Source organism: Epinephelus fuscoguttatus, linkage group LG13, assembly GCF_011397635.1.
Source record: "Epinephelus fuscoguttatus linkage group LG13, E.fuscoguttatus.final_Chr_v1".
In the NCBI taxonomy this organism is placed as follows: domain Eukaryota; kingdom Metazoa; phylum Chordata; class Actinopteri; order Perciformes; family Serranidae; genus Epinephelus; species Epinephelus fuscoguttatus.
The window spans coordinates 9,116,229-9,130,634 of record NC_064764.1 but is presented as its reverse complement, the minus strand read 5'-3'; the positions used below and the strand labels follow the sequence as shown (position 1 = coordinate 9,130,634).

General features: G+C 40.5%; 1 protein-coding gene across 7 annotated transcripts in view; it reads left to right on the top strand.

Moving 5' to 3' along the window:
- pcbp3 (poly(rC) binding protein 3) overlaps positions 1–14,406 on the top strand; it is a 92,258-nt gene that overhangs the window by 56,012 nt on the left and 21,840 nt on the right. For all 7 annotated transcript variants that reach the window (XM_049594222.1, XM_049594221.1, XM_049594219.1 and 4 more), the window contains one exon: positions 12,951–13,115. In XM_049594222.1, coding sequence (XP_049450179.1) covers positions 13,041–13,115 — 75 coding nt within the window. In that variant the 5' untranslated portion in view covers positions 12,951–13,040. The remainder of the gene's footprint in view (positions 1–12,950; positions 13,116–14,406) is intronic.

Sequence of the window (14,406 nt, the reverse complement as noted above, 5' to 3'; positions counted from 1 at the left end):
ATTACCTCATAAATCAGTTTTGGATAGATTTTTGTTCTCCATTAGTAATTAACGACGGCATGAGGGCATTGTCTTTTGATTGAGTTATATGGTGAGACTAAAGAAAAGAGGGCTGTCAGCTTGCATGGCTTATTAGCAGACACGCACCAATAAACTATGTTAGCCCTCCAAGCTAATGCTAGATGGCATAGCGACAATGCAAGGGGCCGTCAGCTTGTGATTGTAATTTAGGCTGAGATCTCAGCCAGGCTAACTGATTAGAGATGACAGGTTTACAGTCAGCTTTTTGGGCAAATAGGTCTGGCAGGATGGCTGCTTGCAGGCTGAAGTACTGTAACAAAAGGCTCCTTGGCATGTCTATCTGCGGATATTTTCAACCTTCTCCTTCCGCTTTCCCACATCTCATTTTCCAAAACGCTTGCAGCCTGTTTATGGCCGAGAGACCATTTTGAAATATTAGAAAGTGCTCTGCTACAGAGGGAATGTGCTAATAGGACCCAGTAGTGAGCAATTGATGTTTAACCCAAACAAACGGCCACTTCTTGTTCAGGGTTATCATCTCAAAGATGTTGGCAAGCGATGGCACTTGGTTGTCTGCTATATTTAGAAACACATCATGATCTGATGATATGAGGTACAAAAGGCAAAAAAGCCAAGTGCTTGCTGAAATACTCGGCCAAAACCTCTGCTAGAAAAAGTACATTTTAAAATATTGCCCTTTATAATTACTTATCTGCACAGACTTTAATGAGTAAGTGATAAGCTGCACTTTGATCAAGCATTTTATGAGATATCAATATTAAAAATAATTTTGGACAGGAACAATTTTGTCTTTTTTGGGGTGGAGAGACCAACAAGCTCAAACATGCAGAAATAAGATGGAGGGTTTCATTCATGATGAATGCTTTTCAGCTGCTTTGTGAACTGAATTCTATGACATGTTTGACTGACAGTGGTAATGCTCCCTTTCTATGTGCATGATGTGCAGCGTTTTTAATGTTCAGCATTTTAATAAAGGGAATTTTTTTACAGCTGGCTTTCCATAGCCGAGAAAATGAGGATCTGAAACAGATTTATGGAGCCAATACAGTCCATCGTGTTGCTGATGGTGCATATCATGTGATGCTGTTGTGGGTTTTGCAGAGCAAATGTGCAGAGGAGTCCCACATTTTTAACAGTGTCAGATATTGCCTGTATAGCAGGCACCTTTATTCAATATAACCAAGTGTCTGCAGCTAATTCAGCCAGACAACAGTGTGCCATAATTGTGTGGCTTTAGTCACCTGGGTTTTCTTTATTCGTATTCCTGACTGACATCACTGATTAAACTTTATGTTGTTGCTGCTTTGAATTCATTGTATGTTCAAGACAAATTGCATCCTTGAAGCACTGACTGTACTTTGAAAAAATGCCCAACATAAATGGAAAATGGAAATATTAAATTGGACATTCATGCTCTATCTGAACTCTGGCAAGGCTTTTCAAAGATATTCCTCACTCAGTGAAGATGATTTGTGATGAAAATTGCCAGTACAAACTTTAAGGTCAACTTAACATATAAAACATGGCAAACAACATAGTAAAAGATAAAGTAATATGAAAATACAATTAAATAAATGAACTGATTGTAAAAATAACATTGACCAGCTGCCCCTACCTATCACACTTCACAGTGGGATTTACCTTGTTGCACATGTTCCATGAATCATTGCCGCCAACATCGATGGCTTGAAAAAGCAAACAACACTGAATTACAAAGACTAGAAAATCATTGTTGACATCATTGTGCCCTCATGTGCCTTTGCTAGAACCATCAGCTGACAGAGACAAAAACATCTGTTTCACATGAATGATTGGGGTATGGATGATTTAGTAGCAATTTACTCTTTAGAAATAGCAGTGATTAGACCTCTGTGTTCTTTTGCTATAGCAACTGCGGCGAATTAGGTTGAGGAGAAACAAATTAATTGCAACTGGAATGCCAATGCCTCAGTACAAGCAGTGTGCTACATAACATTAATGGTATATTAACTTGATTTGTTCTAGAATAGTTACACTAATTACTACTTCAACTCTCAGCCATGGTGGTTGTTTAAAAGGTAAAGTTTGATTTGCTGTCTGGCTGAGAGTTAGATGAGAAGATGATCCAACTTGTACTGCAGTAAATATAACACAACAGCCAGGTGATGTAATCTTAGCGTAGCACAAAGACTGGAACAGGGTGAAAAAGAGCTAGTCTGGTAGGGCAGCAACTAATAACTTTTAGTTGATTTAATAAAAAGAAGAAAGGGACATTTAATTATTTCCAGAATTTTATATATATATGTATTTATATATTTAAAAAATATTCCTTATCTTCCTGTACAGTGCTCTTTCAATATTTTAAGCAAGGTTACTATACTATGTTTGTGTGAGTGTAAAAAGGAAAGGAAGATCATGCAAAGGTTTTGGGCACACAAAGTAAGAAGGCCAGGTGATGCAAATTTCAAAGCTTTATGAATACTCCGTCTCCTGAAACCTTGTCCCAACAATCAGCTGCCATGGGCTCCTCTAAACAGCTGCCCAGCACTCTGAAAACTAAAATAATTGATGCCCACAAAGCAGGAGAAGTTTATAAGAAGATAGCAAAGTGTTTTCAGGGAGCTGTTTCCATAGTTCATAAAGAAATGGCAGTTACTGTAGCAGGAACTGTGGAAGTCAAGTTGAGGTCTGGAAGACTGTGAAAACTTTCTGAGAGAGTTGTTCATAGGATGGATAGAAAGGCAAATCAAAGCCCCTCTTTGACGGCAAAAGACCTTCAGGAAGATTTAGCAGACTCTGAAATGGTGGTGCAGTGACAACAAACCTTTCCTGTGTCCTCACCACAAAATTCAGTGTCAGAAGACTGTGGACCGATTAAGTTAAAATAGAACTTTTTGGAAGCAATTAGCAAAGGTATGTTTGGAGAAAAGAGGGTGCAGAGTTTCACGTAAACACCTGTCCAACTGTTAAACTTAAGGTTGCATTGATCATACTTTGGACTTGCGTTGGGCTTGCGCCAGTGGCACAGAGAACATTTCACAAGTAGATGGAAAAATTGATTCAGTTAAATTCCAGCAAATTATGGAAGCAAACATCACATCATCTGTAAAAAAGCTGATGAAGAACATAGGTAGATAGCATGTGCTTAGCCCATATTTTAAGGGGTTACATCTCCGGTCTGATCTCGAGTGCACAGCTGAAAGGTACGTCACATGGTTTGTTCACATGACATAACAGAAGTGCATATTTTACTGATTGAGCGTGGACAAAGAGCAGATGGGTGCGCGCTTGCTGCTAGGACATGGTGGAGACGTTGCCACAGTTCAGGCCTTGCATCATAACATAGACCCATCTTAGTGATGATAAAATTTGTTGACTACTTGCAACCCTAAAGCTCAGTAATTATCATGCTATATCTTGTTTGTTTAATCTGAATAAATTGGATGTAAACATGACAAGCTGTACTTAAGCATGGGCCAGACTGATTCTTGCCCGGATGCTGGGACTTTCCTCTTGTCATCACCGTAAGGTTGTTAGGCACCTAGCAGAGAATTAAAGATGCTCACTGCTTTAATAATATGATGCACTGTTCCTTTAAACTTTATGTGTGCTGCATGTTGAAGATAGCTGGCAGGATTACATGTTCTTATTGTACTCATGGATTTCTTACATCATTTTATATATACTGCACCTACCTAAATCTTACATTGTGTTTAAAAACATTTCTCCAAAATTAAAATGACAAAATATAGACATCGAGTCAGGCTCTGCCCTTAAACACAGTAGTAACAAGGACACACCTTTCAAACAGCAAGGACAAATGCACAAGTGCTGTTATATTGGTTCGGTGCATCACAAGGAAAAGCAGCCAGAAGCAGATTGTGACAAATTAAATAAGAAAACCATAATGCAGCGATAAGAATCAGTAAACAATAATCAGCTCACAGGGTATGAGGTGAGCCTCCTATGAACCACAATCCAAGGTGAACCCACAAAAAAAGAAGCTTTCAACAAGACCACCAACATTAATATTTGAGCAGTTTGAGCAGTTTTTCTCTTTAGAAGTTCACCAAAGTGAGCACATCCACATGTAGATAGTCTAAATGTTTATTGGACACCTGAGCTTGTTAGCACCTTTGGTCGCTGCACACATCCTGCTGTCTGACACCTTTTAACAGACACACTGTGGTCATTAGAGCCGAGACAGGTAGGAGACACATGAATTGGTTTTTGGGGTGGATGCTTTTTTCACTGCTTTCTAGGTGTTGCTAGTTGGTTTGAAAGAGAAAAACATCACCAGGAGGTGCAAAAAGCACAAAGCCTAACATGCACCAAGTTGGCAGTTTTGTTTGTGAGTCATTTGTTTTGACACCACATTTATCACTTTGCAGTAACCAAATTAATTGGAATAAAATGTGAAATTAGGAGCAGATACGGAACATTTTACCTCCTGCCAATTACCAATTTTGCAAATTTTTCAAATATATTCAATAAATGAATACCCTTAGCCATGCACTGATGATTTCAGACACTTTCTGCTAATTAAATTTCTTTTCAGAACTTCTTCAAATTTCAAAGGACTTCATGGGGAAACAGTGAAGACATGCACAGTGCTAAAGAAGTCACAATACTTGAAGCACATGTCAAGGCATTAAGGAGATCATAACGGTTTTTGAATAAAGCAGCCAAATATCAACCAAGTAGCCTAAGAAGTCAATGTTCTCTGGACAGATAAAAAGTCACTGTAACACATGTAGGCTTAAGGCCCGAACATACTCGGGCGTACTATAAGCGGAACGGACTCCGCGAGGAATGTCCGCAGTCATTCGGGCTGCCATAGTCAAGCGCACTCCCGCGTTGTAGTTTCCTGTAAAAATGTCCGTGAAAAATCCCCGCGATGTGAAAAATACATGCCGAGCAGTCACTGGTGCGCGGAGCGGAGTCCGCACGGTCATAAAATCTGAGCTTTGCACGCACAGGCCCTGTGGACGTCCGCTTTGGGTCCGCACGGACCTCCGCAGAGTCCGTTCCGCATATGTTCCGCCCGAGTATGTTCGGGCCTTTACTGTTGAAACAAGCAGCAGTGGCACAGCTGTACATCCTGAGCTGATCACCTTGTGTTTCCTTGGCGTAAATAGCACAAGAAGCACTAAATCTTTTCAAGGGAGAAAGGTTATCTTATCTTATTTCCTAAATGCTGTATGATGTGATCTGTAATGTAGCAGTGGGAAAGATTCTCAGTATTATGACTTAGAAGTGCTGATGTCATCAGACTCCAGTTCTGGTCCATTTAAACCACAGAGGCAGGACTAGGACCAATTGTTCTGTTTGAAGGGGCAGTTAAATGAACCTTTAAAAAAAATAATTGCACTATGTCGGTACAACACCGCAAAATGATTTTTAATATGACGGCAACCGGCTGTGTTTCATGCCGACGTGAAAGGATGGCTTTTTTGTCAGTGTCTGACTCGGGAAGTCACTGCCCGAGTGCTGGATTTTGACGACTTCAGTTGTTTGGCGTACGAAATAGCATAGACAGGCCAACAGCATTCCTCCTCTAACTACCCTGTCATTACAGGTTATATAGGACTTCAAAACCAAGACAAGCATCAACCAGACCCTCCACACGGTCTGCGAACAATCACACACAGTGAATAGGTCGGTCCTGTCCACCATGGTAAAAAAGGCACATTCACAAGTTCAGCAACACTCCTTACTGTACAGTCAAGCAATAACCCTTCATAAAAGTCAGGAACTACACAGACAGTGAACACATGAAGCCACGGCAGGACACTTAACCAATACTTACTGAAAAGTGTTGGGTAAGGGTTACTTTAAAAGTAATCAAAGTACTTTACTGTGTTACTTTTTTGAAAAGTAACCAGTTACTTTACAAAATTACTCCCTGAGAAAAGTAACTCAAATACTTTTAAAGTACTTCCAACATTACTCCCTGAGAAAAGTAACTCAAGCACTTTTAAAGTACTTTTGAGTATTCTACATTTCCTATTGGGCAATGGACCACAGGGCGCTTAGCCTACATTTTTTGTCTCCAGAATTAAAGTTATGGACCACTTGCCCTTCACTGAGATCCAATTCTCCCATCACAGCCGTCACTTTGACCAGTAGAAACACACAACGATCTGCTGCCGTAGACAACCGTAGCTATGACAACAACACCCCAGCATTTTTAATATTTCCTCTAGGGATGTTACCACACAGAGTAAAAGGGGGAAATGATGGTGTGAAACAGCAGAGGCACTTTGTCAACCCGCTGAGTTAACGTTACTGTCATTAGCATCAAGCTAGCAAACAATGTTATTTCTTCATAATGGAGACAGACATAAAGTAGCCTAATAACATTAACAAATAGCGGCGGGGCTTTTACTCACCACAACTGCAGAGGCTCCCAGCTTCATTTGAAACAGACTACATTATGGATGGTCTGTTATTTATTAATCCCTCTGTATCTTTACTTTTTATCTGCTCCCGTTGTCTTTATAAAGTAAACACATTACATTGTCATTTCAAACTCAACAATTCCTATACCCAATTCTGTTAGTGAACTGATACAGTGGCACCCCAGAAATTTTTTATAGTGGTGGCCAGATGGAGCGGCTAAAAATCTTGGTGTGGCACACCAAAACGTAAGGAATTCACATACTGATATACTTTGGTTCTTACTTTACAGTATAACTTATATTCCTAATTATCTGATGTGCATAGACAAATACACTCAGAGTTCCACAACAATCCCGTTTTAATATGTTATGTATCTGTACATGTGTTAGGCGATTCAGTGTTCTTCAAATATGCTGGTTGTCCTTTTCATTAAAAACACAATTTTACAGCTTTAATTTGAGGGTAGACATTGATTTTACACAACATTTACTAGGAAGAAAACATTTAATTAAGACTTGTGGGTACCCATGAAACCCATTTTCATGCACATATCTTCAGGTGAGATTCCACAGATCCCTTTGAAAGTGGCTACTCCAGTTTTTCGCCTGCCAAAATTTAGCCCAGCTTTGGAGCACTGTGTAGTCCCCTTCCTGACAAACTATGCCGACATGGTTGGTCAGGGCCACCCCTCCCTAAACGCAGAACACGCATTGTGCGTAGGGCCACATCTTCCATGGGGGGCCACATTTTGCACGAGGTGACGCATTTGCGCATATGCGCATGGATGCGCATATGCGTATCTACCATGAGGCACGCGTAGAATCAGCTCGAGGAAGGAGAGAAGAGACCTGTAGTCTGACTGCACATGTGTTGCTGCAATGATTGACAGCACTTGACATGTGACCAATCAGAGGGGTGCGCCGGCAGGCACTTGCAGCTGCAGCAGGTGAAGAGTTGTTGACATGTCATCCCAAAGAGCCTCCCTCTCCGCGGAGACGCTCGGGCATGTACGGGGCCGGGAGGGTGGGCTCCGCGGAGAGGGAGACCTGAGCCGCAGGAGTATGTGCGGGGCCGGGAGGTTGGACGCTCCCAGAGAGGGGAGAGGGAGAAATATAGCTAAATAAGATGAAAATAGAAAAGAATGTCTCTGTATTTTATTTCTGTTTTCAGTGTTTAATTAAGGTGGGAGAGGGGGAGGGCGGCAGGAGATCAGACGCCTCCAGAGAGGGGAGAGGGAGAAATATAACAAAATAAAATTAAATAGGAAAAACCTGTCAAACCTGCCTTTTCAGTGTTTCATCAAGGGTGGGGGATTGAGGTGGTGGAAGTTACTTTCTTTTGATGAGTAATTGATGGCTATTTGTGACTCAGATTTGTTTATTTATTTATTTCAGTTTGAAGTTATTTTTATTTAATATTTATTTATTTATTTATTTATTTCAGCTTGAATTTTTTATTTTATTTGACTCATACAGCCAAACTACTGTATCTACAGTACATTTGTTAGTGCTAATAAAGGTTGTCAAGTTAAATGGCATGTTTTTGTACCGTCATTTTGTACCTATGATACAGTACAACAAGGGACAATGGAAGTAAATTAGCAGTTCTGCTAACTCTGGCATATTTACAGATGTATTTATACTGATGTTCATCAATATGCATTGTCCCTTCCAAATGAACACTTAAATTAAATTAAATTAAATTAAATTAAATTAATTTGGGATGGGGAGAGGTGGGGTGGGGGGGCCTCCAAATAAAATTTCGCTTAGGGCCCCAATTTGGTCAGGGGCAGCCCTGTGGTTGGTACCAATAGACCTTTTTCACTGCAGACATTTTGACAGGCCATGGTAGGAAAAGCACAACTGTGTTTAATAAGATTACAAATAGCTGTAAGACAGGCCATGGTAATGTGCATGTTGGCTCACTGGAACAGCTTACTGGGGCACTTAAAGCAACACTTACCTATCTGGATTTTTTTTTTAATTATACCATTCTTATATGGTTCTTAGAAAACTCCAACCAATCATTGCATTCGGACCGAGCGTCCGTCTGTCTTCCCCACACGGAGGTCTCCGACTGACGTAACTGCTTGTGAACCGAGCCATCGTTAAGGTTATTAGTTTCACCTGTGCATTTTCTGGTATGACAAGTCAATGTGTCCGTCGTGAAAAGGAAGCCTTAGGTTATCGATAGCACTGTCATTGCCACCATCTTTTCGCTAGCCTAAAAAGGGCCCACCACAGGATCTCAGAGACAGTAATGTTTTGTTGTGTAGCAGCAATTGTACCAGGGTTGCCATGGCCCCCTCCTGGTGCCACTGAACGTGTAGTGGTAGTAGCAAGAGACAGACAGAGCGTTATTTACAGTTGTTTCACTCGATATTCAAGTAAAGGCCATTCTCAGGTTCATCATTGAGGCCAACTGATTGATATTCACATCTGCATTGGTGTTAATATCCCAACGGAGGAGTTGCTGCAAAGTTTTGTGCCGTTGTTTTTCACTAGAAGTCCAGCAGTCCACCTGTCACTGATGCTATCTGCAACACTGTTGGTGTTAGCATAGTTAGCATAAGCTAGCTGATATCATCATAACAAGACACCCGTTAGCTCACCTTCATGGTTCTTTCATTTCCAACTTGCTGCGTTGCATGGCTAACTTCATTTCACATTTTTCCACAATTTCCTGAGCCCATTCACAGTTTTCTGAGCCCATTCACAGTTTCACAGCTGGACTGACATTTCGTGTCAGTTAATTAATTCAAGGGGCCAGCTTCACCTGGCGTCCCACCAAACTTCAGTAGCGTAAGCATAACTGCTTTTACCATTCACTCTAACTGACATTAACTCTGCCTCGTAAACCACAGGGTGCTGTTTTACCATCTTTTCTTTGTTGCCTATAACAGATAATTGCCAAACACACCTTTTGAAGGAAAAAAATATTTATCAATTTTTAAAACAACTATTATAAGTACAAACTTTGCCTGAAGTCTATATTTTGAGATACAGACGGGGTGAGAGTTTGTTTTTGTTTGAGCACAAAAACAACAATAGCCTAAGGTTGTGTCTGGACAGATATTAGAATTTGCTAAAATATCATCCACTGAGCAGACTAAGAGACTGGTGAGAATTCTCTGGAGCCTTTTGATATCTGTAGAAAATTAAATGATAACTTGCGCAGGTAGTGATAAGAGCAGAAAATCAACAGAGTGGATGAGGAAATTAAGGCTTGGATAATCCTTTTTGTATGTAATGTCAATGACCAAATGATTAGAGATCAACTCCAGAAGGAAAGCAGTTCAAACCACAGGGGATACTGTTTTTAAATGAGAGTGAATTCAGTTTCTGTTTCACATGGCACTGCAGAATTTTAAATTCACACAACTTGATTTATCTATTCAGTGCAGGACCTAGCACATTCAGGGCCCAAGGCAAGCCCCCACACTATGGATTTTCTTTTGTATTCATTGTAATTATTAAAAATCAGAACAAGGGCTAATTAGAAGAAAAACAATAACAATAAATATCAAACAATAAAAGAATATGGTATGTGTAAATTTGCAAATTTGAACTCTTTATTTTTTCTCTCTTTTTGTCTTATGTCCTGGATAGCTATTACTTTTTTTTTTGGCTAAGTCTAATGCTTTCCACATAAACTCCCCTCCACCATACCCATCAATGCTCTAGCATGTTCTGACTGTGATGATCACTCACCGATGAACACATTACAACCATAGAACCACCACTTTTTAAAACTTTGTTTCATGTTTTTTGGAGGGGGCGTTGGGTTGGGTTGGGGAGTGTCTACAGGAAGATCCGTCTGTCTGTTCTAAGAGAAGTTTGCAGTGTCGTAACTAAAGCGAAGGTGTCTAGTAGGCTATTAATATTGTTTACATAACTTGCCAACCATGCAGAAACTATTCCTCAAATTAGTACAGTTTACTCTGTAATATACATAGTGTCGACATAGTAAGGGAACACAGTACATTGAACAGAATAATGGGTCAGTTCTTAAAACTTATACACAAAAAGGTAACTTTCTCTTTTTTAGCAGAGCCATCCATGCTTACAGACTGTCCTGTTTGCCTTTGCCTTAGTCGCAAAGGCAAAGGGGAGCAAAGTAATTGGAGAAACTGTAATGAGAGCACTGAAGGAAAACTTTAATGTCTGACTCATAGGAAAGAGCTTTTTACCGGTGAAGACTTTGCCACTGTGGATTCTGCAAGTCATCGCGCTGCACCTTCTAGTGAACATTACTATGAACATTATTACACAGAGATATTCATTTTCAGGAGTTTAGCTGATGCATTCATTATCTTCATTTAGTTCCACCTCTAGCACAATCTTTTGTGACAAACAAACATTTCTGACCCTGTAGTAGTCAGTATTATGATTTGTAAATCACTGAGCATCCCCAATGTATTCTTATATTTACCATGCAAAAGGTTAGACGAATTGCTCCCTGTTATGTGAACTGTCCAATTAAAATCCAAACAAGCTGGTTACTTATTTTTAATTTTTACTATTCATTTTTGAGACAGCAAAAACCTAGGGGAGCTGAATCTAATTACACTGGGTTGTCTGTGGATCTACCCTGCAGAATTATGTATCATTCATGGAGCAAATATCATGTGGACCTCATAATAGTGATGTCTCACTGTGCTGTGTTTGCAGACTTCCCAATACAGTGTTTTACTTTTAGTCCTACATTTCTGGGAAAATTATCAGCTGTAGCATGAGATGTGTGGTGACCTGTAAGTATCCTAAAATACAACTCAGCATAAGTCTTCAAGTCTTTGGGGGGGAATTTAAGGATGTGTCCAATACACATATATATACAGTACAGGCCAAAAGTTTGGACACACCTTCTCATTCAATGCGTTTTCTTTATTTTCATGACTATTTACATTGTAGATTCTCACTGAAGGCATCAAAACTATGAATGAACACATGTGGAGTTATGTACTTAACAAAAAAGGTGAAATAACTGAAAACATGTTTTATATTCTAGTTTCTTCAAAATAGCCACCCTTTGCTCTGATTACTGCTTTGCACACTCTTGGCATTCTCTCCATGAGCTTCAAGAGGTAGTCACCTGAAATGGTTTTCCAACAGTCTTGAAGGAGTTCCCAGAGGTGTTTAGCACTTGTTGGCCCCTTTGCCTTCACTCTGCGGTCCAGCTCACCCCAAACCATCTGGATTGGGTTCAGGTCCGGTGACTGTGGAGGCCAGGTCATCTGCCGCAGCACTCCATCACTCTCCTTCTTGGTCAAATAGCCCTTACACAGCCTGGAGGTGTGTTTGGGGTCATTGTCCTGTTGAAAAATAAATGATCGTCCAACTAAACGCTATGCGGATGGGATGGCATGTCGCTGCAGGATGCTGTGGTAGCCATGCTGGTTCAGTGTGCCTTCAATTTTGAATAAATCCCCAACAGTGTCACCAGCAAAACACCCCCACACCATCACACCTCCTCCTCCATGCTTCACAGTGGGAACCAGGCATGTGGAATCCATCCGTTCACCTTTTCTGTCTCACAAAGACACGGCGGTTGGAACCAAAGATCTCAAATTTGGACTCATCAGACCAAAGCACAGATTTCCACTGGTCTAATGTCCATTCCTTGTGTTTCTTGGCCCAAACAAATCTCTTCTGCTTGTTGCCTCTCCTTAGCAGTGGTTTCCTAGCAGCTATTTGACCATGAAGGCCTGATTCGCGCAGGCTCCTCTTAACAGTTGTTCTAGAGATGGGTCTGCTGCTAGAACTCTGTGTGGCATTCATCTGGTCTCTGATCTGAGCTGCTGTTAACTTGCGATTTCTGAGGCTGGTGACTCGGATGAACTTATCCTCAGAAGCAGAGGTGACTCTTGGTCTTCCTTTCCTGGCTCGGTCCTCATGTGTGCCAGTTTCGTTGTAGCGCTTGATGGTTTTGCGACTCCACTTGGGGACACATTTAAAGTTTTTGCAATTTTCCGGACTGACTGACCTTCATTTCTTAAAGTAATGATGGCCACTCGTTTTTCTTTAGTTAGCTGATTGGTTCTTGCCATAATATGAATTTTAACAGTTGTCCAATAGGGCTGTCGGCTGTGTATTAACCTGACTTCTGCACAACACAACTGATGGTCCCAACCCCATTGATAAAGCAAGAAATTCCACTAATTAACCCTGATAAGGCACACCTGTGAAGTGGAAACCATTTCAGGTGACTACCTCTTGAAGCTCATGGAGAGAATGCCAAGAGTGTGCAAAGCAGTAATCAGAGCAAAGGGTGGCTATTTTGAAGAAACTAGAATATAAAACATGTTTTCAGTTATTTCACCTTTGTTTGTTAAGTACATAACTCCACATGTGTTCATTCATAGTTTTGATGCCTTCAGTGAGAATCTACAATGTAAATAGTCATGAAAATAAAGAAAACGCATTGAATGAGAAGGTGTGTCCAAACTTTTGGCCTGTACTGTATATATATATATATATATATATATATACATACTAGTACATATAACATGTTTTTTGTGTGTTTGGCAGGTGACTGGCTGGCTGGAATACCACACTACTCCTTCTCCTTCTGAGGACATCCCATTCCAGGACGGTGCTTTGCTCTCACTTCCTCACAGCATGGAGCCAACCAAAGTCCAGTCAGAGGGTGGCCTCAATGTCACCCTTACCATCCGCCTCCTCATGCATGGAAAAGTAAGCAGGCACAGACTTTTAAACAGGCCATAGTAAAAAGTAAGATGTGAGGAATTAGTTTCTCTAATGAAGGGTCCTCTAAGTTATTTATGAACTTTTAAATAAGAGGTTGAACTTTATCAAAGTAATCATCTCTTTAACCTGTCCAGGGTTATTATTCATTTCAAGTGCAGTAGCCTCAATACATAAATGGCCACATAACTGATTTTATTTTTATATCAGTCATGGAGATTTCTACTGTGTCTGTGAAAGCAGTTGTGTTACGTCCTCTGGGGGTCTGGGGAGCTTTGTCAAAACTAAACTGATAACCCTGATAATATCATCTGCTGTTATCTTTGATTGAACTTGGACCAGCTGATCTTTTAAAGAGAACCTATGGTCCTATGTACACTTGGTATTGACATGCGTCTTAGGTGATCCAATAAGAAATTGATGGCGGTAAATACAAGTGTAAAAGACCAACAAGATGCATTGTGTTCTGTTCACTTAGCTGGCCGAGGTGGTCTGGGACTCACTTGACCACATATCTTGAATAGTGTAAACACAAATACATCCCCAACAAGGGCTTTATTATCAATGCAGGATGTTGTGGTTGTTTTGGTGACAGTGTGCTATTGCTCTATATTTCCCCCATTTCATGAAAAGTTGGACAAAGTGTTGCGAGAACATCCATCGTTTTGCACTATGGAAGGAGATGCGTTGAATTCTGCTGACAGCGATATCTCCAGTCATAGATGGATGCATTACTGAACAACCCAACTGGGCCAAGGCCTAGAGGTCCAAAGTTCCAGAGCCCCCTTTTGCCTTCACCTGCAAAATGTTGCTCAAATTAACAGGTACCAACCAAGGAGAGACCAGAAGTGACCACAAAGAAACAAAAACGTCTACAAAGAGTTGAAATAAAACTGTAAAAAGACACAAAATAGCTAAAAAAACAACCACAAAGAGATGTAATGACACTACAAAGAGACCAAAAAAACCACAAAAAAACCCCACAAAATTACCAGAAAGAGACAGAAAACCACACAAAGATGCATTTCAACTACAAAGGGGATTAAAAAAAACAACACCAAAAGAGGGAAGATATTCATAAAGTCTGTGTGACTTGTGCTAAGAGGCCCATTGTCTCATAATTTGCCCACGTCTCTAGCTGCACCGATACAACTGCCAACGTTACTAGTGAGCAGCTAGCAAGAGTATGGATAGACACAGGTGTGAACGGCAATGTTTCTCAGCTGTCCACTTGCTTTGGGATCACCAAAACACATGTCAGTACCAGCTGAAAATTATC